This window comes from Mytilus trossulus, chromosome 4, assembly GCF_036588685.1.
Source record: "Mytilus trossulus isolate FHL-02 chromosome 4, PNRI_Mtr1.1.1.hap1, whole genome shotgun sequence".
Lineage (NCBI taxonomy): Eukaryota > Metazoa > Mollusca > Bivalvia > Mytilida > Mytilidae > Mytilus > Mytilus trossulus.
In genome coordinates, this window is record NC_086376.1 from 2,339,607 (window position 1) to 2,366,989 (window position 27,383).

At 31.8% G+C, this 27,383-nt stretch overlaps 1 protein-coding gene across 1 annotated transcript in view; it reads left to right on the plus strand.

The window, feature by feature from the left end:
- Positions 1 to 9,251: 9,251 nt before the first annotated feature.
- Positions 9,252 to 27,383, plus strand: part of LOC134714377 (BDNF/NT-3 growth factors receptor-like) — a 60,690-nt gene continuing 42,558 nt past the window's right edge. Inside the window, exon 1 of the mRNA XM_063575619.1 lies at positions 9,252 to 9,781. Within this exon, the coding sequence (XP_063431689.1) occupies positions 9,561 to 9,781 (221 nt within the window). The 5' untranslated portion in view covers positions 9,252 to 9,560. The remainder of the gene's footprint in view (positions 9,782 to 27,383) is intronic.

Consider the following 27,383-nt stretch of genomic DNA (forward strand, 5'->3'; position numbering starts at 1 on the left):
CAACTAGGAAAGGAAGCGCTAACCATTGCCTGGTTTATTAACAAGAACAAGCAGTTATTTTGAAGTTTCAACATTGATTTTGTTTTTTCAAACTAAACCAGGTTTTCCAGCTTTCTGCAACTCTGCTAATTTGTCGGAATTTCAGCGAACTTCATTTTTATTAGTTTATTATAAAAAAATATTTTATCCCACATGTTACCCAGTAGTTTGATCTATTTCGAACATCGGTAAACTGGTGCTGCCTTTAGTATGATTATCCCAAAGCAATGCTAGTAAATTGACATATTTTAGAGCCTGGTATATATTCTTTTAAAACAAAATGTTGTCTCAAACAGCAAACAGGAAAAGTTTTATCAGGTCATCGGATGCCTTATTGGGTTTTATCAGGTCATCGGATGCCTTATTGGGTTTTATCAGGTCATTGGATGCCTTATTGGGTTTTATCAGGTCATCGGATGCCTTATTGGGTTTTATCAGGTCATCGGATGCCTTATTGGGTTGTGATAAGATGTGAAATAACCTCAATGAGATGTTGGCCCAGTAAAGCTAGCAGTTATAGTCACTGAGCCATGGCGTTGTCAGTTTATTGTCGATTTAAGAGTTTGACTGTCTCTGTGGTATCTTTCGTCCCTTTTTTATTGTCGATTTAAGAGTTTGACTGTCTCTGTGGTATCTTTCATCCCTCTTTTACACGTACATTCTGATAACCGAAATCTTAGGAATGATTAAACTGAAAAAGATAAAGTTCAAATTTACACTACTATGTTATGACAGCTATATAAAAATACTAGCTATGCAAAAAAGACAATAAAACAGACTGCACAATACTACATCGTCTTGTGGGTAAACAGTTTCTGTTATATTATCATATAATAAGCTCACATCTAGTAGTTAGTGCAATATGTAATGTAATTATCAGAATTTAAGGACTAGAACATGGCTCGACAAATGTTACAACTCCCGGTCTTGTATTTCTTATCATGATTTCCTTGACAAAAAGTAAAATCACAAAAATACTGAACTCAGAGGAAAATCAATTTGGAAAGTCCATAATCACATGGCAAAATCAAAAAACAAAACGCATCAAAAACGAATGGACAAGAACTGTCATATTCCTGACTTGGTACAGGCATTTTCAAATGTAGAGGTTGCTGCTCACAAGGAAGCTATTAATCCAAGAGTTAAAAGTGGTAAAGTTGAATTCATTCCTTCGTAAATTTTACGGACGTCATCAAAAGTTGGTTGACCGTTACTGAATAATCGTTTTACAGATGAAAACTGGATATGTTCCTTATGTTGTAACTACAAATATCACGGATGTGACCTACCGAATTGGACTATTTACTGGGAATGTAATAACATGAGCAACACGACGGGTGTCACATGTGGAGCAGAATATGCTTACCCTTTGGAAGCACCAGCGGTCACCCTAGTATTTTGCGGAGTTCGTGTTGCTTGGTCTTTAGTTTTCCATGCTGTGACTTGTCTGTCTGTCTTTTATTTCTTAGCCATGGCGTTTTCAGTTTATTATCTATTATCTATTTATTTAAATTCCCTCTGGTATCCTCCGCCCCTCTTTAAAACAATCGTGGTTATCTATGACACAAATATTGTGTAACAGTCAACGAAATGATAGCAGGGTTCAGTACTTACCTATATCAGGGAAACCATTATAGGAAGCACAGTTATAAATATCCCACAAACAGGGATGTAGATCTATTAACCCCATTTGTAGGAGCTGTTAAAACGATATTTAATAGACTCGTGAAGTTTACAATGGAAAAATCTATCTTTTTATTGAAAGTCACATGTTAGTTATCAATCGACCTTATGTTATTCTTCTAGGTGCAATTATACTGTAAGAAAAAAGTATTGTTCTAAGAAATTTCAGTTTTATTCATATTTGTAAAACTAAATGAGGGAAATTTTGATTTTTAAGACAGTATTCACAAATATAACTATATTTTTATAACGCAAAAAACATTAAATATGACAATTTTATTAGTATTAACTTATTTTTTCAAGATAAGTATGGGATTAAACGCCTTTTCAAAGTATTTTATTGGTGCATGATAGTTATCAAAAGTACCAGGATTATAATTTTATACGCCAGACGCGCATTTCGTCTACATAAGACTCATCAGTGACGCTCAGATCAAAATAGTTAAAAAGCCAAAACAAATACAAAGTTGAGGAGCATTGAGGACCCAAAATTCCAAAATGTTGTGCCAAATACGGCTAAGGTAATCTACTCCTGGGGTAAGAAAATCCTTAGTTTTTCGAAAAATTCAAAGTTTTGTAAACAGAAAATTTATAAAAATGACCATATAATTGATATTCATGTCAACACCGAAGTGCTGACTACTGGGTTGGTGATACCCTCGGGGACGAAACGTCCACCAGCAGTGGCATCGACCCAGTGGTGTAAATAGTTATCAAAAGTACCAGGATAAACTCGACCAATTCACTAACAAAAAAGATAAAAGTCTCGAGGACATTCATGATAGTTTGTGAGTGACATGATTCCTATCACACGTAATTTGCATATAAGTGTTATTGAATTGGCCTGGTGCATGAATATATGTATTGGTTTACACAAAAATTTGTAATCCATGAAATTCCATCTGACAAAAATAAAACAAAGCCACAAACAAATGCATGTTTTGAGTGTTTTTTTAATTTAACGATTAACGCGTAGTGAAAATAAATATTTTTAACGTCGAGCAGGATTTTTGTAATTATCGCCACCATCTTGCTAACATTGGTTACAAAAAGTAGTTCGGTGAACGTCGTCTATCGAAAAAAAAAACGTGAACACCAACTACCGGAAGCATTCTCGACCAATTATATTGAAGAATTCCGTAATATGCCATTCATATAAGAATTATGAACCTTTGTTAACATAAATCTGTTGAGAATGAAACTTTTAGTAACCAATAGATTATTTTCCATTACTTTTGTAGCAACATTCAATCGAGCTCAGCCCCTAGATTTGGCCTATATATCTCATGTTACGATATTCCAGTAATCGCGTTTCCTATCTGCATTTCCCAATGATATGTTGCTACCTAACCAAAATGTTCAAAAGTCTTTCAAAATTTTAAGTCATTCGTTAATATGACGGACACCTTTACAGGAAGTAGGTTGGCCGTTATAGAATATCTGTAACTAACATGTTTTAACTGTCATTTTATATAATACAATCCCGTTTTTATTTCGATTGTTACTTCATCTAATGTGAATTCAGACACGTGAGACCCATGTGGTGCAAGCTTTTATATAACATTTGGAGCACCTTTGGTCAATCCCAGTTTTTTGCTGGATTGTTATTGTTTTTTATGTGGTATATTATAGAACTATTCGTCTTAACTTCGAATTTTTGCTCGTCTTCATATCAATTTCTTGTTCGTCCAATACTGAGTTTAATGTCCCTTTGGTATAATCTGCAATTTATATAAATGTTCGGTTTAGAGGAGCAGTCTTGGCTTTGACTATCGGTTCTTAGCTAATATTACAAAATTTCTATGTTACAAGTAGACAGAAAAGTAGTGAAAGATAAGTAATCCTTCGGCAATCGAATATTGTTCTTTGCCTATATTGAAATCGGTCATATCTCATTTTAGAGGCAAGTTAATGCACTTTGTTGAAATGAAACATTAGATATATAATATATGAGTAGCTATCCTGTACCAAGTCAGGAATGTGACAGTTCTTGTCTATTCGTTTTTGATGCGTTTTGTTATTTGATTTTGCTATGTGATTATGGACTTTCCGTATTGATTTTCCTCTGAGTTCAGTATTTTTGTGATTTTACTTTTTTCTCATTGTTTGACATTTGAGAATCTATGGGTGGAAATATGATATTTCCAATTCAAAGCGTACAACGTACATTATATATATATATATGTCAAATTAGGTATTCAATATCATAGGATTTTTAACAATCATTGTGTTAATTCAAATAATACCAAATGAGGACCTGGTGTGATGTTCATTAATCCTAGGGATTGACACCATAGATGTTATGTTTGCAGTTGTATTGTTAATATTTTTGTTATTCTCTTTCAACAGAATCGCCATACAAAAAAGAAGTCAATAATCAAAGGGGTAGATAAGGTTACAAGGAACGCCACTTGTTAATAATAATAAAAACTACCCACACAGTGAACATATAAACTACATCGAATGAACTGCACAAAGTCCAAAAGAGAGAGAAGTGTTATACGACTTCATATAATCAAATTCGGACCAATCTTGACAGGCTTACTCGTCATACTGTCACGAAACTACAAATGAACTTATATGAAGTGGAAGGGTGCCACATGTGGAGCAGGATCTGCTTACCCTTCCGGAGCAACTGAGATCACCCCTAGTTTTTGGTGGGGTTCGTGTTGTTTATTCTTTGGTTTTCTATGTTGTGTCATCATGTGTACTATTAATTGTCTGTTGTCTTTTTCATTTTTAGCCATGGCGTTGTCAGTTTGTTTTAGATTTATGAGTTTGATTGTCCCTTTGGTATCTTTCGTCCCTCTTTTATCATAGATACCAGGCTTAAAATATGATCATGTTAATTTGTTTTGTAAAATAATAATAGTCAACCGGTTTGTGATAGGTTGAGCAGTGCCATGACAACAGAAACACAAAGAAAAATGAACTAGTACACAAAACACTACACAGAGAAAACAAGACTGCTCAACACGTTCCTTGCTGATATTTTAAAACAATCAAATGACTTACTAGGTAATACGCGTTTCTGTAATTAAAAAGCTTCAATCCTTTATGGGTAGATATACATACATAAATATATTACAAAACTTAAAAATCTTTGAATGAGGTTTTTGAGTTTGGTAGAGTGGGGTGTTCATTTTCGCCACATCTTTTCATGTTTTCTACAGTTTATGTTCAGGTCTAAATGTTTTTAAAGTATACTGATATTTCTATATGAAGATAACTTCAAACGCAAAATATTCTTAAGCTTGAAAACGTGTTTGTTTGAATATAATCATCTAAAAAGTTAGATTAAAGGGTGTTTGAAATTTCCTAATTTTTTGTCAATGGGGGACACATATTCGCCGTTTTTACATATCTATTTAAAACCAAAAAAACGCAGCTTTATACAACATTGATCAAATCAATTTCATTATAGATGAATAGCAGACATTTAAAAGGTGTTAAAAGAACTGAAATTTAGGGCATTCAGACAAAGAATTACTAAGAAATACTTCTTTGAATCGTGTATTTTCTGCATGAAATTGGCCGAAATTCGTTGTCCAATTTTCGGTCCTTTTCAGTAGGTGCCACAATTTTGTCTCAGTTTTAAAAAATAATAATATTTGTTATATAATTTCATTTACTGTTATCTGTCTTTCATTTCAGCCATCCCTTGAAGTTTTTACACCTCAAAATCATAAAACGGCGAAATTGTGTCCCTGGCGAATATGGGCACCCCACTCTATATGCCTTTTGTGCTTCTTTGTTAAATATTTGTTTGTTTTTATTGTGATTGAGATGAAAACACAATGTTGACTGTTGTACCCCATTTTTTTAACATTTTTACCTATTATGTTTGTTTGTTTTGTTCACGCATCGTTGTCAATATAATGAAATTTGATGCGACTGTCATACAACTAAGAGGCAAAGCTAGCTATAAAAACATGTTCAATCCACTGTTGTGTACATCAAAAAAATGCCTGTTCCAAGTCAGGATTATCACAGTTGTTATCCATTCGTAAAAGTAGTTAAAAGATGTTGAGATATTTTTTTTTCAAATTTGCGAATTTTTTGGTTTGATTTTGCAAAAATGTACAGCAATTTCTCAAACATGTGTGTCACTTCGCAAGTTTGTGAAGTTTCGCAAAGTCTGCATTATTGCGCAAAATGTTGCGTTGATATGTTTAATACTTTTTATGAGTTCATGTTACCTTTTTATTAGAAAGATGTAAGACGTGGAAAACATGTCCTTAGTTAGTTTAGACACAGACACATCGTTTGGATCAACAAATTCGTGATGTTGTTCATAAAAGTTACGGAGTATGAATTTTAATCTTTCCTCCGCGGATCTGTGTTGGAGTAGTTTTTACGTAAGGATCACACTCCTGTATATGAAGTTCGTAAAGTGTGAACATGCACGAGCACAACGTATCACCTGATATATGTAAACACCAGACGATTGGCGGTGGTGTGTTAATGCTGAGCAATAGAAAATTGATAATTAGAAAGTTAAAATTAAAATTAAAATATCTCCTACAAATTTCTTTGTTTATTTTAGTCAAACATGAAAATGAATGTATCCAATACTTGCATTAAAAAGTCTAATGATCTTTGACCATAACAATAGATAAGAAATGTTTGTGAAAATGTAGCACTATGGACGTCTGTTTTTAATTGAGAACGAATAATCAGAATCGAGAGGGTAATATTAGAAAAGTTATGACCATCAAACTGTGAATTATAGTAAAATGTTATAGATACACTAAATTTATCTATCTTTAGTGATAAATTAAGAGAGAAGATACCATGGGACACTTAAACAACTCAGTCAATCCAAAAGGAGAATTTTATTTCTTAATATCAAAATACAGAAATGACTACCATACCTATAAATGATTATTTGACGTAATAGATGGCACAAAAACATTTCATATGCTGACAATAAAAATATAGTTGAATAATAAATGAAGACCTTGAATAATTGGTTGATGGTTTGTATAAATAGATTATTGTATTTTTTTTCTAAAAAACGATACGTGTTAAAAGTAAACTATCATAAATACCGAACTCCTAGAAAGGTTTTGCTACCCACCAAATCAGGTTCAACCCACCATTTTTTTTTTTATTAAAATGTCCTGTACCAAGTCAGAAAAATTGCCATTGTTATATTATGGTTCGTTTCAGTGTTTGTTACATCTTAATATTGTGTTTCTGTTGTGTCGTAATTATCTCCCCTTATATTTGATGTGTTTCCCTCAGTTTTAGTTTGTAACCCGGGTTTTTCTCAATCGATTTATGAATTTCGAACAGCGGTAGACATGTACTACTGCTGCCTTTGTATATTGCTACACGTTTAAATCGGTTTGGTTTGGATTGACTTTCTTTTCCTTCTTTTTTTTGTGACAGTCAGTTAAAAGTCAAAAGTAATTGTAAAACTTATTTTTTTAAATAGAATGATAATTAATTGTCCTTGAAAATTCATTTCCTTTTATAACGTTAATATGATAACACGAATAGACATAATATTACATTAATTTAACAAAAAGACAACATAAATTTGTATCAGAAATTACTGAGACAATGATTGTAGACACGTATAGAATTCGCCGTTTCGGAATCTAATGCATCCTGGGTAATATTTTCAAAAGCGTACACCAAAGCGTTTTGATTGGTTTTAAACGTTATAAACAATGGAAATTCAACCAATGACGTAACGTTATTTTCACTTTGGGGTACGAACAATGAAATTACCCATGATGCTCTAGATTCTGAAACGGCCAATTGTTTAAAGAGATCACAGGTTTGATTTATGACAGTTGTGTCTTGCTGTAAAGATGATATGTTCTATAAAAACAGTATTGTTCTTAATTATTATACATTATACATTTAATAATATCTAGTGTCTTACACGACAAAAATAGGCATATTGCTTTATTTCATGTTTCCAGATGAATGGGATGATTATTTCAATAAATTAAAAACCAGCATCTTTATATGTACAAGTAATTTTTAAGACAATAGTTATCAAAAGTACCAGGATTATAATTGAGTACGCCAGACACGCGTTTCGTCTACATAAGACTCATCATTGACGCTCATATCAAAATAGTTATAAAGCAAAACAAGTACAAAATTGAATAGCTCTGAGGATCCAAAATTCCAAAAAAGTTGTGCCAAATGCGGCTTAGATAATCAATTCCTGGGACAATAAAATCCTTAGTTTTTCGAAAGATTCCAAATTTTGTATCAGGAAGTTTATAAAAATGACCACAAAACGTACGATTTTATTTAAACCAATATGTCGTAAAATGAAATTGTATATCCTGTATTTAAATGCTTTCAATGACATATAAACCAAAATTGCTGAAATCCCCCCTCCTAAATTATTGAAAACTATCGTGGTGTATATTATACTGTCATTGCATATACACGAATTGCGCCACATATCTTGTAAAATCTCTGCCCCATCCGTAAGGAGCACACGTGGTATAAGTAGGTCTTTCAAAATTAAAATGGTAACAAAGAAGGATTAGAATTATATTGAAACGGAACTAATTCTTCAAGTGCTTAATTTCTTATTTCCCAATTCTATAATAATGACCAGCAATTTGTGGACTAAATTTCGGAATTATGAAAATCTAAAGAAAAAATATATTATATTTACATTTTACTAAAATATCAGATGTTTATTTGTTTGTTTACAGTGTAGGCAATATGCTATTTCGGAATGTGTAAAGTAAGTTATCTTTTGTATCTATTGCGTATTACAGCTTTACACATAATTAAAGTCAACATCAGGAGTGTACATGTTGTAGTGTACAATTTATTAATGATGCAAAAGAAAAGAGGGACGAAAGACACCAAAGGGACAATCAAACTCGTAAATCTAAAACAAATGACTTCATTTTGACGTGTGAAAATGTTAGTCAAATGAAAACAAATAATGTACGGTTGTTCTTACCAATTTTCCAAATTAAATATATTTTAAACGTAAAAAAATCACGAAAGACCAACATCGCTTTTGTTATCTATATATATTTACTTTAAATTTACAAATTCTAAAGGGGGAAAAATTAATATATTATATTCTTATTACTATGAAACAAACATATGGTTTGGTGTGACAGAAAGCAATATTTGTTCTACACAGAGCATATTAAGTATACTAGTATAGATGTGTTTTCAGGGTTTTTTTTCCGTATTCACATATTTTATTTCAAATCATATGTAGGAGTTACAATAACGACTAGCTTTTAAAAGTATGTAGTTAGTATTATATTCTCGAACTATGAAGTATCTGTTAATAAAGCACAAGAAATTCTTTCAATATATCTACAAAATATTTCAACGCTATAGAAAATTAATGTTATTAAAGAACAATAGTAATAGTTTATCAATGAATATATCCTGAAGATATATAAATATTGATTGAAAGTTTCTTTGAACTTTTGGATCTTGGATCAAATAGTCGGGAATACAAACCGCCCGCTGAATTATCGATTTATTTCTAATTGTATCAAAAGCATCATGTTCTGAATGTGTAATGAAATTGTATGAAGGAGCAGTATAACTATAGAAGTGTAAAACTGTTAACCGTTTGGCGTTACATTACTAGTGTGACCCTAGTACCATCTGCGACGACAATTCCAATAGTTTATACTACTGCCAGTGATCATTTCCGATATAACAGATTGCTCTATAGTCATAATATGTCTGAGCTGTTCAAGATTGTTTTACTTACGTTTATTTGACAATCACATGGAAATAAACGGAAATGAAAGAGTTTTTCCAATGTAGATTTAGTTCATTGTTTTTGGATCGCTCAAACGTTTAAAAACTTTCTACTAACGATGTTTAGAACTGAATCGAAATTTTTGTTAAGTTCAGTGATAATATTTTTATTTACGGACAGAGTTTTGTGTGAAAGTTCTACAGTTTGTGGGAAAATCTGCTCCTGCCGACCAATCCGCGAGTCTTTAGGTGATATTATTGTTCAGTGCAGATTACCTAATGTATTACATGATATTCCAGATTTAGGAGATATAAAGAAAATGCTACGAGTTAAAGAATTGTAAGTAACCGTTGTTGTTGTTGTCACATCAGATTTATGTCGCTCATACCTAGTGTTACAAGTGCAAAGAATGATGCATTTTATATTTATTTGTATTACTTGTATTATTTCTAAATTATACTGTTTGTTATTGCAAATATTACGCGAGAGCTTTATTATTGCTTACTTTTTTGTATTACTATGCAAACATGTACTAGTGATAAAAATCCAAAGGCACGTTTCAACGATAACAGAAAAAAGCTCGTAAACGTAGAAAATTCAATATGTTTTTTTTTTTGTGACTTTAAAAAGGAAAAAGGAAATTCTTTATGGAGTGAGTGTGGAGACATATTTTTCCGTTTGTATTCTAAGGTGTCTTCATGAAAACTAAGAGTATCAAAATAAGCTTGTTGGCTGGCCTTTTATGGAATTAATTGCCTAAATAAAAATTTGATATGATTTTTTTTTGTACATATAATAATAATATTACAATGTCCTGTTCATCTGATACAGACGAAAACATGTTTTAAGGTTAGCGCTGAAGATCTAACCCCTAGACCTGTAAAGTTAATCGCTAGAGTTTAGATCTTCAAGTCTAGGTTGCACTGGGGTTTAGCTCTTGGACGATCTACGGGAAATGTTTCTGAAATAACCTATAAATATAAATAACATCTTGTACACTGGAAAACCATCGTTAGTAAACTTTGACTGAGCATATACAAAATACATTTATGCATAGTTACATAACTGTTAAAATTTGAAAATTCTCAGACAAAGATTACTCGAAAAATATTTTACGGAGAAAGTCATCACAGCTTTTTCTCACACTTTTATTCAACAATTTATTATTTTTAAAAGAGTTTATTCATTAATGAATTTGTGTACGACACTTATCATGAATATGCGTCCATTTAAGTTTATGGTTTAAATATTTGAATTTATATAGCTACTAATTATAACTTTGTATTGCTGTTTTAACCGGAAGTGTTTTCATCAACATTCCATTATTCCAATATGATTAAAGTAATTGTTTGTAAATTAGTCTGTTAAGTTTTTCTCATAATTATAAAGACATTCTTTTCTCCGGTTATGATTTATGAATTATTTAAAGTGTTACAGCTTAAAAAAAATAATCAACTGTTATCTGCATTTCGGCAATAATGAAAATGTATCAGTCAAACATTACAATACTCGCCTTGCTATAGCTAGGAAACACTTCAGAATTGAATTATATTTTGTAATTTAAGAAAACGTTTATTTCATTCGTGTAGCAGAAATTAAATAGTGGATTATCTTAAATTTACCCTACTTCGGATGACTTCTGCCCTTGGGTGATTCATTTTACAACAGGTTCTGTGTTTTGTCGTGGCATATTTCATCACCTTGCATGTACTTGATAGCAACATAGATTATATCGAATTAACTGATGCATGTTTATTCTGACATTTTAGATAATTATGGTGCCTTGTTATATAATTATGTGAATTGTTTTTGACACTTTATATCTTGGTGTTGAGTTTGTTCTGTATGGCAATTAAATACTTGCCACTGTATCATGTATGTTAAGAAACCATCAATCAGTCAACTGATGTAGCCGACATAAACTGAAGACAAATTATAAAACAAAGAACTTTCATCTGAAGAATTATCTTATCGTACATCTGGTTCTGTAAACAATTAAAAATTACTATTAACTAGAATAAATGAGGATTTATAGTATTTGCTGGCAAAGAACTACTAAAATCAAGTTTAATTCACGTTTTATGAGTATTTATAATTTTGTACACAATCAGGTGTCATACCACCAATTACTCCCTCAAATTTAGAACGTGAAAATAGGCCTTCTCGGACTAAAAGTATTGCATTTGATGTCATTGTTCACCTAAACTTACCAACAAACTTGCAGAAATGAAACTTTTGTTGAAAGAGAAATATATTAAGACCATTTTGAGCCAAATTTTACCTGTCTAGGAGTTTGCATTTAAAATTGAGAATTAATGCGCCGCTCCATGGCATACTAATTTAAGATTTCCAGAAAACCAGGGGTTATTTTTAATGGTACCTCCTTTCGGGAGCTCCCTTCTTTCTTATATGATTTTGAATGTATATTTAAAATTGACATGCAGTAATTTGACAACTGCACAATTCAGGAAATACCTAGTTTCTATGAAGTTAAACTTAAGGTGAAATATTTAAAAAGCTGTAAAAATTGCTAAATTTGGTTGAACAGATAGGGACTTTTAATTGGTGGTGTGACACCATCATTTGACTCTCCTTACGTGAAAAATCATCTTCATTTAAAAAGGAAAGAAATTACTAAGGGAACAGTAAGAATGAAAAGTAAAGAATTGCATAATATATGTATAAAGCTACATATATGATTACACCGTATTACTGTGGTGATCTTACTAAAAATTCAGAACAAAATGGTATAAAAAGGAGCACCTGAGATCCCAACCAGTTTTTGGTGGGGTTCGTGTTGCTTAGTATTCATTTCAATTTTTTATGTTGTTTCTTTTGTACTATTGTTTGTCTTTTCAGTTTTTAGCCTTTGACTGTCCATCTGCATGGTATCTTTCGCCTCTTTTTCAAAGAAAAGTTTGTGATAATATAAGTTAGATAATCTTCATAAGAACATTTGAATGTTTATTTTTTCCAATGTCTCTGTCAGTTTAATTTAGACTTATAAGTTTAAATATTCTTTAGGTTTTTTTCGTGTCTCTAGTAAAACGTTTTCAAACGTAAAAATTTAAGGTGGTACCTAACACTACAGGGAGATAACTCTGTAAAGTCACCTAAACGTTTTAATTACGTTTTGATGTTAAGGGAATATTAAGCTTCTCAATGATCAAAATTGGTTTTTGTCAAATTGCTATATAACCAGTGTAATTTTTTCTGACAAAACGGTTGGTTCAATTTTTTTAATTTTTTTATATTTTGTGTTAAGTGTATTTTTATTAAGTGTCAAAGTAAATAAATACTTTGACAAAATTTTATGAAAATTAAACGAGCCAAATTAATTTTAGTGAAAATGTTGGGTACCACCCTAAAAGAACAACGCTTTCCAAAAGTGATGATAAGGTTGAAATTCAGTGCACATATAGATTCCACAGAAATACAGAAACAATGATATAATTAAAAGCAATAATAGAAGTAAAGACTTAGTAATGTTTCTTTCAAGTGTTGTCTTAAATTGTCGTCAGATAGACAACACTCGGAAATCCATTAATTTTCTGATATTGTCATTATATGTCTAAAAATGACGTCAAAGATTAGTAATGACCTTATCAGGTAAATTATCTATGATATAATGCTACATATTGATTAATCTTATATATATATAGAACACGTTTTTCCATTTGCCATTCAGTTAAGGTATACAAAAAGACGGAAAAAACCAGCATTTGATTCTATTGAATGGTTTGCGAGGGTGGAGATGGAGGGAGATTTTTTTGGGGACAGGAAAGTTAATGTTTAATTTATTATTGTCAAGAAAAAAAGAGAAATTGGTGAACTCGATTGGACTTGCAACAAATTATATGGCCGGTATCTAATGTTTTGTGAACTTTTAAGAGAGAAGAATTCAGACGTCGGTGTGGTCAGTTGTATTGTCCAATATATTTGTTTCGTTGTTTCCTGATATATTATAAACTTTATAAACTTTGAAGCACACACCCTGATTAGGGATTGTCTTGCTGTTTTGAAGATCAATTGTTGGCCTTGGGCGGGTTTCTGTGTTTTTTATCGAGTTTCTGTCTCTGGACTTATTCCCCGTTTACGTTCTCAGTTTTGTTTTGTATATCATACGTTATTATCTTAATTTGTTTTTATTATATAAAAAAAGAAGATGTGGTATGATTGTCAATGAGACAACTATCCACAAAAGACCAAAATGACACAAACATTAACATAAGGTAGATGATGCTGGTTTTAGCTTTCTTGTAGTTTTTGTTATGTCCTACCATGAATCCGGTTAATGTTTTTGGTCAAAGTGGTTTATAATGAAGTTGAAGTCCAATCAATAAGTACACAAGTTCTCTTTGATATGATCTTTCTAATTTTAATGCCAAATTAGAGTTTTGACCCCAATTAAAAGCACTGCTGAACATAGAAAATAATAGTGGGAGTTGGCATCCGTGTACAATGGAAACAATCTTGTTTAACAAGAAACGATGATTCAAATGAGGAAATAATTGTGTAAAACAAATATATATCATTATGTCAAAGAAGAAATGACAGAATTAATGAAATTTATATGTAAACGAGGCTTTCTAGATGATATTTTGTTCTATCATGTTTCCTGTAAACACTCATAAACATCTTATTATCGAATGTATCAATACTAACTCATAATATAGGATCTATACGCAGTAATTATATTGATAAGATACAAGTACTAGTAACAATAGAAAAAAATGGTTTTACGATAACTTGAAACTTATTTGCTTTCGACAAGTTTTGTAAAATACAATTTTGAGTTTTGTCTTGATTTTTGTTCCGTTCACATTCTTTGTGGTTCATTCTGCTATGTCAGGATTTGATTGAATATTGTAAAGCATTTAGCAATCAAATTGCAAACTTGCGCTACCATATCTTCTGTTTATTCTGAAATTTTTGTAAAAGAGACTGTATGACGAAGGTGGAAAGAGTTATTTAAAAATATGGTAAACTGTAACAGGTCCCTTTTCGCAAATTTCACCAACCGTATCAGACTTATAATTACCGGGTTTGTACAAACATAATCAACACAACATGTTTCCGATATGTGGAGCGGGTGTTTACCCTTCTGCAGTACCTGCAATCATCTCCAGTTTTTGGTAATGTTCGTGTTGCGCAATCTTTAGTTTTCTGTGTTGTTATTTCTCTACTATTGTTTTTCTGTTGGTCTTTTTTTTCATTTTTAGCCATAGCGTTGTCAGCTTTCTTTCGAGTTTGAATGTTCCTCTGGCATAATTCGCCTCTTTTTCACTGACTAATCAAATGAAATCAAAGCCATATTCGTTTGGTTGGTTGTATTTCTGCTGGTTACTAGCTCATAATTTATAAAATATGCATCTTTTAAAAAGATATTTAAATACAAACAACATTCTTAATATAAAAGGAAACAGTATAGTATACCGCTGTTACAATATAGTATACCGCTGTTACAGTATAGTATACCGCTGTTCGAAAGTCATAAATCGATCAGTTTTAAACTTTTCCTTTTTATCTTCCGACCATCAAGTTCATATATTTAACCCCCGAGTACTATCTTCCGACCATCAAGTTCATATATTTAACCCCCGAGTACTATCTTCCGACCATCAAGTTCATATATTTAACCCCCGAGTACTATCTTCCCACCATCAAGTTCAAATATTTAACCCCCGAGTACTATCTCCCGACCATCAAGTTCATATATTTAACCCCCGAGTACTATCTTCCGACCATCAAGTTCATATATTTAACCCCCGAGTACTATCTTCCGACCATCAAGTTCATATATTTAACCCCCGAGTACTATCTTCCCACCATCAAGTTCAAATATTTAACCCCCGAGTACTATCTCCCGACCATCAAGTTCATATATTTAACCCCCGAGTACTATCTTCCGACCATCAAGTTCATATATTTAACCCCCGAGTACTATCTTCCGACCATCAAGTTCATATATTTAACCCCCGAGTACTATCTTCCGACCATCAAGTTCATATATTTAACCCCCGAGTACTATCTTCCGACCATCAAGTTCATATATTTAACCCCCGAGTACTATCTTCCGACCATCAAGTTCATATATTTAACCCCCGAGTACTATCTTCCGACCATCAAGTTCATATATTTAACCCCCGAGTACTATCTTCCGACCATCAAGTTCATATATTTAACCCCCGAGTACTATCTTCCGACCATCAAGTTCATATATTTAACCCCCGAGTACTATCTTCCGACCATCAAGTTCATATATTTAACCCCCGAGTACTATCTTCCCACCATCAAGTTCATATATTTAACCCCCGAGTACTATCTTCCCACCATCAAGTTCATATATTTAACCCCCGAGTACTATCTTCCCACCATCAAGTTCATATATTTAACCCCCGAGTACTATCTTCCCACCATCAAGTTCATATATTTAACCCCCGAGTACTATCTTCCGACCATCAAGTTCATATATTTAACCCCCGAGTACTATCTTCCGACCATCAAGTTCATATATTTAACCCCCGAGTACTATCTTCCGACCATCAAGTTCATATATTTAACCCCCGAGTACTATCTTCCCACCATCAAGTTCATATATTTAACCCCCGAGTACTATCTTCCCACCATCAAGTTCATATATTTAACCCCCGAGTACTATCTTCCGACCATCAAGTTCATATATTTAACCCCCGAGTACTATCTTCCGACCATCAAGTTCATATATTTAACCCCCGAGTACTATCTTCCGACCATCAAGTTCATATATTTAACCCCCGAGTACTATCTTCCGACCATCAAGTTCATATATTTAACCCCCGAGTACTATCTTCCGACCATCAAGTTCATATATTTAACCCCCGAGTACTATCTTCCGACCATCAAGTTCATATATTTAACCCCCGAGTACTATCTTCCGACCATCAAGTTCATATAGTTAACCCCCGAGTACTATCTTCCGACCATCAAGTTCATATAGTTAACCCCCGAGTACTATCTTCCCACCATCAAGTTCATATATTTAACCCCCGAGTACTATCTTCCGACCATCAAGTTCATATATTTAACCCCCGAGTACTATCTTCCCACCATCAAGTTCATATATTTAACCCCCGAGTACTATCTTCCCACCATCAAGTTCATATATTTAACCCTCGAGTACTATCTTCCGACCATCAAGTTCATATATTTAACCCTCGAGTACTATCTTCCGACCATCAAGTTCATATATTTAACCCCCGAGTACTATCTTCCGACCATCAAGTTCACATATTTAACCCCCGAGTACTATCTTCCGACCATCAAGTTCACATATTTAACCCCCGAGTACTATCTTCCGACCATCAAGTTCATATATTAAACCCCCGAGTACTATCTTCCGACCATCAAGTTCATATATTTAACCCCCGAGTACTATCTTCCGACCATCAAGTTCATATATTTAACCCCCGAGTACTATCTTCCGACCATCAAGTTCATATATTTAACCCCCGAGTACTATCTTCCGACCATCAAGTTCATATATTTAACCCCCGAGTACTACCTTCCGACCATCAAGTTCATATATTTAACCCCCGAGTACTATCTTCCGACCATCAAGTTCATATATTTAACCCCCGAGTACTATCTTCCGACCATCAAGTTCATATATTTAACCCCCGAGTACTATCTTCCGACCATCAAGTTCATATATTTAACCCCCGAGTACTATCTTCCGACCATCAAGTTCATATATTTAACCCCCGAGTACTATCTTCCGACCATCAAGTTCATATATTTAACCCCCGAGTACTATCTTCCGTCCATCAAGTTCATATATTTAACCCCCGAGTACTATCTTCCCACCATCAAGTTCATATATTTAACCCCCGAGTACTATAGCGAAATGCGATTTAATAATAACTTTTGCTTTGTTGATAATATAACAATTTTCTAGGAAAATATGTACATTTTGACCTTTTGTTATTATGATAAGGTAACGGCACCCACTCGTAACATTAAAATCTTATTACATTCGATAATCTGACCGATTATTCCTAATCCTTTATTATTCCATTCGCGAACAAGCTTTTTAATACATCTTTGTACTGTATAATATACAGGCATCTCAATGATTTTATAATTGAAATCAGCCCAAGTTTTTTTTTTCTTTTTATACTTTGGGTTGGGGAAGGGGTCAAGGCAATTTTTATTCTATATCATGAAATAATTGTTTCAGAAAGATAGAGGAATAACTAGTTCTAGTGTTTTTCCTTTAAAAATGAAGAGGAACAGGGGAATGGATTGTTTTGGGTCGAGTTGAATCTGTTGTTAAAAAAAAAATCTATCAAAATGGAAATTTAACAATGATATTCGTTTTCGGAGAGTAAACCAAATAGGTACTGTGGATACCGATTTTACGATACAGTTTTGATTCTGTATTTACAAGTTCATGAAAATTTGAATATGGGCTATTTTTTACCTGATTAAATCAAATATGTAATAAAAAATATACAACGTATGCGTAATGAAACCATGTATTTAACTTTAAAAATATACCTTCATATGCTACTTTTTGAGTAAAATGAGGTCGAAATTTGGTATATTTGCTCAAAATTCAAATTTGTGACCGTAATTTCTTTTTCGAAAGAAAGACATAACTTTCTTGTTATAAAAGATAAACACAAATTGTTTTTTGTTAGATAATCGGTAATTTCGGTATTTTATAAGTATTATAAAAAATATGCAATTTTTTATTCAGAAATAACTCATATTTATCAAATATTCATGAATTGAGGAAAAAACGTCATTTTTTACTGCATGTTTATCAAAATTAAAAAAAATTCTCTATTTACAGTTTTATAAAATTTGGGTCACATAATCTCCCTGCAAAATGAAACAAAATGCCGTTTTGAAAAAAAAGGGGGGTCCATGAACTCGTTTTCAAATTAAATCAGTTTGAATGACAAAAATCAGTCGAAAAATGCATCTTTTCCCGATATGTGTCGCGAAAATAACATTTTACGTTAGCAACGTCATTACCTCCACTGTAACTGTATCGTATGCCCTTAACAAAGTATGGTAGACATGGTATATATTTGAAGTATTATATAATATCATAGGGTATCCGTCTTGTATTTAGGTGCTTGCAAAACATGGAGTAAATAAAAATAGTAAACACATTCTGAATGTTGTTCTGGACTAAACGAATTTCGGTTTTTAATCTTATATTAAATTGAAACATCTATTTAGATTTTAACCAAAATTATGCTTATTTTTTGTTGATATACAACTAGGAAATTGGAAGGATATCATGTTTACGAGAAGTGGCAAGGATTAGTAAAAACAACAAACAGGAATTAGTAAAAGGCATTTTAACTTCAGGGTAAACGTTTTAATTGTCATGGCATGATATGTATGTGGAATAATTGTCTTAAAATATTTAAATAACACATATCTGAGAGGGTGATAGAGCAAATTGTTACCATAGGATTGTAGTCGTATTTAATAAAGCGCACACTTGATCAAGCGTCTCCATGAAGGGTAATAGAGTAAATTAACACCCTCGAATTAGCCAATCAAAAACTGGCATTTTGACATGAAGTATAATATTATGGTATTTGATTCTTGAAAAAAATCAAAGATCAGCTATTTTGTAGGTAACCATAATTATTATGGTGCATTTTATTACAAGACTGCTACGATTTACCACAACTTCCTCGTGTTTTAAACAAAATGGCCGTCAAGGTTATCACAACTAGCAATAGCAATGGTTTTTGGAGTCAGTTAAAATTATTTAATTTATGTTTTGTTAAATAATTGTTTACTTTATAAAGAATAAGCTTAAATATTTTATAGATTTCGTAAAAAATATATAATAATAAAAATCCATTTTTTTTGGAAATTAAAAAAAGGATGAATTTATGAAAGAAAAAAAAGAAAACAGCAACATCGCATAAAAGCTCAATTGTTAAACAATATCTATCAATTATTATAAATCAATAATCTTATACCAAGTGGAGATTTGTTTTCTTCCGCTTATGGATTTTGGTTTCCCACTTGACATCTTTTTCGCCTTTTCTTTACAAAATGAATAGGAATTAAGTCCTTTAATAACATTATTCTAACTTGTTTATTTTCAGTAATTATATGATAAGCCAACAATATATATATAATAACAAGGCCACGTAAAAGTACATTAATCAAGAAAGTTTTTCCTACGAGCACATGTACGTGATGATTCGTATACTAGTACATGTATGAGTCTGATACATGTACCCTGAATCTATTTTGAAGATATCAAATACTTTAAGCTCACAAGTTCACAAGTTCACCGGTGTATTGATTATATAATAGTAACGTTTACAATGAACATATAGACAAAGAATGATATTTTTGTATATGCCTGGCTAAATTTTATTTATGTAAAAATAATATTCTAAATTTTAAAAAAATCTTTAAAAATTCATCAGTGTTACACTTTGTAGACGTAACTAATGTATTGAAGGTGGTATTGGAGTCTAAATTAAAAATGATTGAATTTGTTAATATTTGGCTAATGTTGATGTTTGTTAAAAAAAAAAATAATAGGTCACCGCGCATTTTCTCAAGCTACATATTATGACAAAATGACATATTTTGTATGGATTATACAGGAAAAGGCATCATTATGTGATGAAATTAAAAGATACGGTCACCGTACGTTTTTTTAGGCTAATAAAAATAAAAAAATTGCAAAATTCCATGTAGAATCCTTCAGAAAATTTACCATTTCAGAGTTACCTCCCCATAAAATGCCAATTTAAAAACATTAGAAAATTAGCAATAATAATCTTTAATCTTTAATATTTATAAGTTGTAATTTTATAAATCAGTTCTTTTAAATGAAAATTCACATCAGTTATCTGCATTCATGCATCAAATTTTGCTAACTTGATTGAAAAGCTGGACCCTAGATTCTCTGTTTTTTACAATCCAAGATGACGAAAGACACCTAAACCACATTGGTTTAGTTTAACTACACTCGGTCTATATACTGTTATATAGTTGTATATTTTATATAAGTCTATATGCCGAACACACTAAAATGAAATGAAACTCGTCTTCAATGCACTACAACGATTCACTACCCGTAAATTTAGAAACTGGCCAGTCTCCATACTTAATCTCATATTTTTGTAATAACCTTCCGATAAACAGAAGAATTATAATAATCTGCCTCAATACTAAAAAATAAACTTAGCCGAAAAATAATAATTACATTGCTTTTCATTCAACGATCTTTTTCAGGACATTCTAAATGTTATCTATGATTTTTTAAGAGAATTATTTGATTTATATGTCTTACATACTATATATATAATGTGATAATTATTAATATTGCCTCAAAACAGATCTTCAAATTGTTTCAAATTTACATGTGGCATTATTCGGTTTGTCTAGAAGTAAGACGAAAAATTTAATTTAGAATAAGAAGCTGTGATATAATTGTTTATACTCTCTATGCAACGTGTAACTTAACATATCTTAAGGCTCAGCACGATCCTAAATATAGAGTTAGATATATAGGCAAACACTGCAATGGTCAAATCCAATTTCCAGACACGATATAGAAGCATTGAGAACTTGGCAGGATTTAACTAATAAAATAAATGTAATCAACGATTAAAACCAAATAAATACCACAGTTTATATTAACAATAGAGTTCAGTCTTAAATTGTATAATTGAGCTTTAATTTGATGAATTTTGTTTGGAAAATGTGAAAGGCTTACAGACAACAATATAAACTTCCGAGTAAACAAGAGCTTGTTATCTTGTTAATAATAGAAATAAGTTCAGGAAAAGAACAATCCTTTATATATACAAAACAAAATAGCAGGAACGCGTAAAACAATGTTTAGTACTGCTGTATCAAGTAGAGATCTCAGTTGCTAAAAGACAACACTAGTAAAGAACATGAGGATATAAATACCATGCCATTCTTCTTTCACTACTCAACGACAGCATACAATAGCGACAGAAACAGCTCAAGAAAACACGATATGTGCAATGCCAAAAGAACATTTCGTGAATAACTTCAAAATAAAAATAAAAGAAACCGTGTAGTCATTTTCTTATTGTGATAGAGAGATTTGAAAATAAAATGAATCCCAACACATATTATATTAGGACACATTTACGTCTACCAATGTTTACCAAACATTCTTAAATATATAATACAGAATTTGTATCACAGTTTGCATGATAAATATTATCTGTATCTAGGGTGTAAAATATAATATTATAAAAAAGAAATACCGGATCATTTAAAAAATCTGACTTAAGGTGCAGAGAAAATGGTACCTTTAATGTTATTACTACAATTGTGTCGATGTTCTTATGGTGGACTGTTAGTCCCCGAGGATACACCATCCCAGCAGCCAGTACCAATACGGATTTGTGTTATAAAAGATTGCTTTTACCAAATTTTTGAAATTATTTTAAATTAAGAAATGTATCTCCCATATACGAAACTCTGATTTCTTGGCCAACTTTGTATATATACTTTTGTCCTGTTTGGTTTATAGCTCTTTGTCCCTTTAATAAGCTTTGGATTTCCAAATAGCTTGACCTTGAGCGACACTGAAGAGACATTGGTAGTCGAAATTATCATCTCGTGCAGAAAAATTGTTACCGTTTATGTTATTAAGGATACCAAATAAGGAGATCTGGTATGATTGATTTCTTGATTAGCAACATATCTGTTAAATAAACCTTTTGGTGACGCGTTTCTCTGTCAAAAAACAATAGGTATTCCTATGATAACTAAGGGTGCTCCCTTTCTTGTCGGCGTATGGCTTTATTCACGCATTAAGGTGGTACCTAACACTACAGGGAAATAACTCTGTAAAGTAAGCAAAATTGGTGTTTGTCAAAATGCTATATAACCAGTGTAATTTTTCTGACAAAACGGTTAGTTCACTTTTTTTTTATATTTTAATATTTTTGTTCAAGGGTCAAAAAAGATATTTTGACAAAATTTTATAAAAATTAAGCGAGCCAAATTAAATTTAGTGAAAGTGTTGGGTACCACCCTTAAAAGACTGAATTAGAAATTTGTTATTTTAAAATCTAACTACAAATAGAATGCTTTTAAATTTTCAATTGCGGAGTTCTTGATTTTTATAACCAACATTCTTACAATGCTTGTATATGTAGTACATACCTCCCTCTGTAAACGATATGACAAAATATAGTTTTCTTATTGACTTGGCTGTTGAGTTTGCAGCTTACGATGACGATTTTGAATGGTTATTATGTTATCGTGGTTTGGTTGACTGTGAATATGATCAAATCGTCGGTACCATAATCCTGTCATCTGTATTTTAAATCACGAAGTGTTTAGGAGAACTCTGATTTGTACATAATTTTATTTTTTCAATTAGTGTGTGATTTACAAACGAAAAATATAAAAAAAATATATATATATATATTATTTGAACCAGATTCAAAATAATTGATTTTTTTTATAGATGTTCTTCACATTCAAAATCGTGCAAATGTTTCCATCCACGACATTCAATAATGATGTACTGAAAATAATGAATTAAAATTTTAATCAAAGAGCATTTAGTGAGTTCAGATTTTGCTAAACGCTCAATGCATAGAAAATCAATAAAGGAATCCGGCTCAGTTCTACAATTTAACATACTATTAGATCTATTAAAAATATATATATATATAGTAAAACATCTAAACACTAATAGAACCATTCGAACACGAGGCAAAAACCTTAACAGCTAATTTCCTAATGCATGTAAAGCAAACTTTGGTTGGCTTGCTTGCCTTGTTTGTTCAATTGTTTATGCAAGCTTTGAAAATAAGATTGACATCTTTAAACAATATATATAGACATAGTTTAACCTGTTTATATAATATTTGAATTTAATTGGGTGTTATAACCTAATGATTGTACAATATAAAAACAAAGCAAGCAAGCTAACTAAGGTCTTCCTCTACATCCTTTAGGAAATTAGCTGTAATAATATGTGCACTTGAAATTTCAAATCAGTTATATAAATTCTGCTTGTTAGTTCAGGTATATTTTTTTTTGTGGTAAACGAGACAATCTCGGTCACGAAATATCAGTTTTCTAGTGCATTCAACTGCGTTGTTTTATTTATGTATTTGTCCTCAAATATATTAATCTGAATTGCAATATAATAATTGATCAAATTCATAAGAAGTAAACCATTTGATAAATATGTAATTTATATTCTATTCATTTATGAAGACTTGTGAGAGTAAAATGAATAAAAGCCATGGTAGAATGCACAATTATAAATTACAATCAGCTCAAATGGATGAAGTGACAATGTTTTGCACATTAAACGTGTCCTTGATTTCTGAAGCGACTTTCGGCTGACTCAGTATGACTTCAAGACGATATTTTCACATCATTCGTGTTTGAGGGGATTATACCTAGTTATAAGGCAGAAACCATTTGATTTTCGAGGGGGGGGGCTATGGATTTTATTGTAAAAAAAGTTTGTTTCCAGTTTTTGGAGAAAGCTCTTTTAATAAATAGTCTATTACTTCAGTATTTTGAACATTGCATTTCGCAGTATTAAAATGATGCACTTCGCTATAGCAAATTACCATGATAGGTTATCCTTGAAAAGTATGTACTTTTGGTCATTAATCTTTATTAGCTACTAGTATTTAGCCTATTTAATCGAAATTGGTGAACTTTTGAAGATGTTATTACGGGAAGTTATACGCGTGGGCAAAATTAAAAATTAATCTAATAAAAACCTTATAAATATTCAATTTTCTTTAATCCTTTTTATTACTGATGTACTCAAATATACAACCTCTTGATACTTTTCATGCTAATTGTCGATTTTTCATTCTAGATGAATAGCAGTATTAGGTATTAACAAGGTATTATAGCGAAAATCGTGATTATTTCTCCCACTCAGTGTTACACATTTGTATTTATTTTCTTTTAATAGTCTGTTACAGTAAACAAGTCGGGCATTGACCTAACTTGTTATATAAGAGATGTAGAGAAAATATACTAGTGCCAGCAACCCAAAAATCACAATAGAACAACAAAAAAAAATATTTGGATGTCTATTCATAATTAAATTTGCCTTAAATCATGACATGCATAAATTCAACAGACTACCATGTATCTGCCATACATAGATAAACTATTATACTATTACATGGGAGATATGATTTTTTTCTTTTTGCGCCAAAAAAACTCATTTGCACCCCAAAAAAAACTCACTTGTGCCACATTTTATTTGCGCCAATGCTACTTTTGCGCCACCCAATTAAAAAAAAATACGTATCATTTGCGCCAAAAAACATCATCTTAGACTTATTGTGCCAGTTTTAGGATTTTTTTGATTTTTATACATATCAACTAAATAATCAGGGGCGGATTTAGGGGGACAGGGGGGCCGCCGCCCCTCCCTTTTCTGGGAATAGATTGGTTGATGATATAGGGATTCACTGAAGCATGACCGGAGCGGGCCCCCTCTTAGGCAGTCTGTGGGCCCCATTTATGAAAATTTCTGGATCCGCCACTGATTACTCATGCTTAGTACCGCCCGGTAGAGTTCTTTTAAAGTCACCGTCGGCAATACTGAATAAAGTGCGACAGCCACTAGCAATCAAAATAACTTTACACATCAAATAGTGATCTAGAGTTAATATGTTCCCAGTTACCGTACAATCATGGCTCACGGTAATTCGGCCCTTTGGCTAACACATTTAACAGAGAAGCGTTGAGTTAAAACATGGCTATCATATTTAAATATGAATGTAGATATTGCACAGTTACTTTCAGGTCAATATTGAGATATTTAAATGAAAGCTTTTTATGTTAAAAATGTTTTATTCACAATTTTAGGGATCGATTCACCTAACACAATCCCAAATCAAATGAACATTAACGTGTTTATTGCACAATATTTACAGAAAAGCGATTTGTTTTTAAAGGATCCTTCAAACATAATAAGACAGCGCCAATTTTTTTTTTAAATTATCATTTAAAGGTGAAAGGGTCCCCCCAATCATTTTAAACTGCAAATTGGTCAGGAATCAGCCTTCTTATGAAGCTTTTGCAGTTGCCCTAAAAAGCACCATCTGTAAATAGGGCCCATTTTTCTTTTCATTGTTAAGATAACACATTGCAGAAAAAATATATATATTGCCATGTTATGCAATATCAAACGTAAATGATTATTCTTTTAAAGAAAGAAACTTTTGGGTTTGTCGACCGACCTTAATTGTTTTCAAAGTACGGATTATTAGTCACTACGACATGACTCATTATAACTCCATCCCAACAATACAATCATAAAAACTGCACTTGATTCATATAACAATAAGGAGATGTCGTATGAATGCCAATGACACAACAATCACGGCCTTCATCGACGCGCCAAATGGTGTCAATTTAAAGAATGCTTGCCAGTTCAATTGTCTGATAATAAAACATTTTCTTGTGTACATTCAAATGTCGATTTTGTACTTTTGAAATGTTTAAAAACGGCAGTCAGCAAGATTAAAATAAAGTACAAAATCAATTTAGTGCGTTCTAAGGATATTGAACTCACAAAAATAAAAATTGCATCAAGCGGTATGATTTACCAAATTATTATTTTATGCACTGAAAATGTCACTGATTGCTTATGTTTCAAATATAACCAACAACTGAAGTATTGATTAACGACAATTAAATCATTGTTTACAAGAAAATATTGTTTGCTTTGTCAGCATAATGTCATTTGAATTTTGAGAACTATATACAAAGGAAGATTCTTAAAAAAATGTTTCCAGTCAATAAATTGTTAGCCCTTACAGAATTGTGGGCTAGAATTCATTTTTTTATTTAATTTCTCAACTGTGAAATTATTGAACATATGGTTGTACGACAAAGTTTCAAGACTATTGCTTACTAGTATAATTTATACCCAATATTTATATTTGCTAGCTTCCGCCTGGTATATCTATACTGACTTCGAAGACCCAGAACGTTTATAAATAGGAATTATGTGTGTTAAAGACTTATTGTTTTAATAATGCTATAGTTACAAATTGTATATAAAAAAAACTTATTTTCCCCTAATGTGAGCTCGCGAATTAAAATTATCACAGGATTTGTATTCAAATGAGCAACATGACGCAAGCAACATGTGGAGCAGGATCTACTTATCCCATCCGGATCACCTGAGATCACCCCTGGTATTTGTGGAGATTCATGTTGCTCAGTCTTTAGTTTTCTATGTCGTTTTTTTGTAGACTGTAATTTGCACTGTCCGTTCATTTTGTTATCCTGTCTTTGGTAATGTAAAGCATTCAATGGTCATGCCCTGTTTATTAAATTTTAATGGATTTGACAAAGCTTTCGGGTATCACTTTAAATTGAGAATGGAAATAGGTAATGTGTCAAAGAGACAACATCCCGACCATAGAGCAGACAATGTCACAATCGTTTTATGTGGGGCGTAGTCATACAATGTAAATATTAATAGATCATAATAGGTGTATATGTCTGTGTTATGGGAAAATATATAAATAAAAAATGGAGGGTTTAATTCTTATGTCAATTTTTGTTATCCATTTCAGAATTCCGTTAGAAATGCTACTTATTTGATACAAATCACTTCACTGAAGAAATTAATCTTAATTTTTTGACAAATTATTGCGTTTTTGTAGGGAAAATTGGTCATAAAGTAAATATTAAATGTCGATCTACTGGTGATATCGACAATATTATGGTGTTATAATAGGTTTTTATCAACCGGACACTGTGTCTATCTCATTATAAGATGATATATCGATTACTGCTGTGCACTATTTTCTTATAATTATATTACTATTGTAACTGTTTAATATGCCTTCAGACATATTGGCTGTTTGGTGTAATATCAACATTGATCTTGTCAAGAAATTCTTTACTCTTG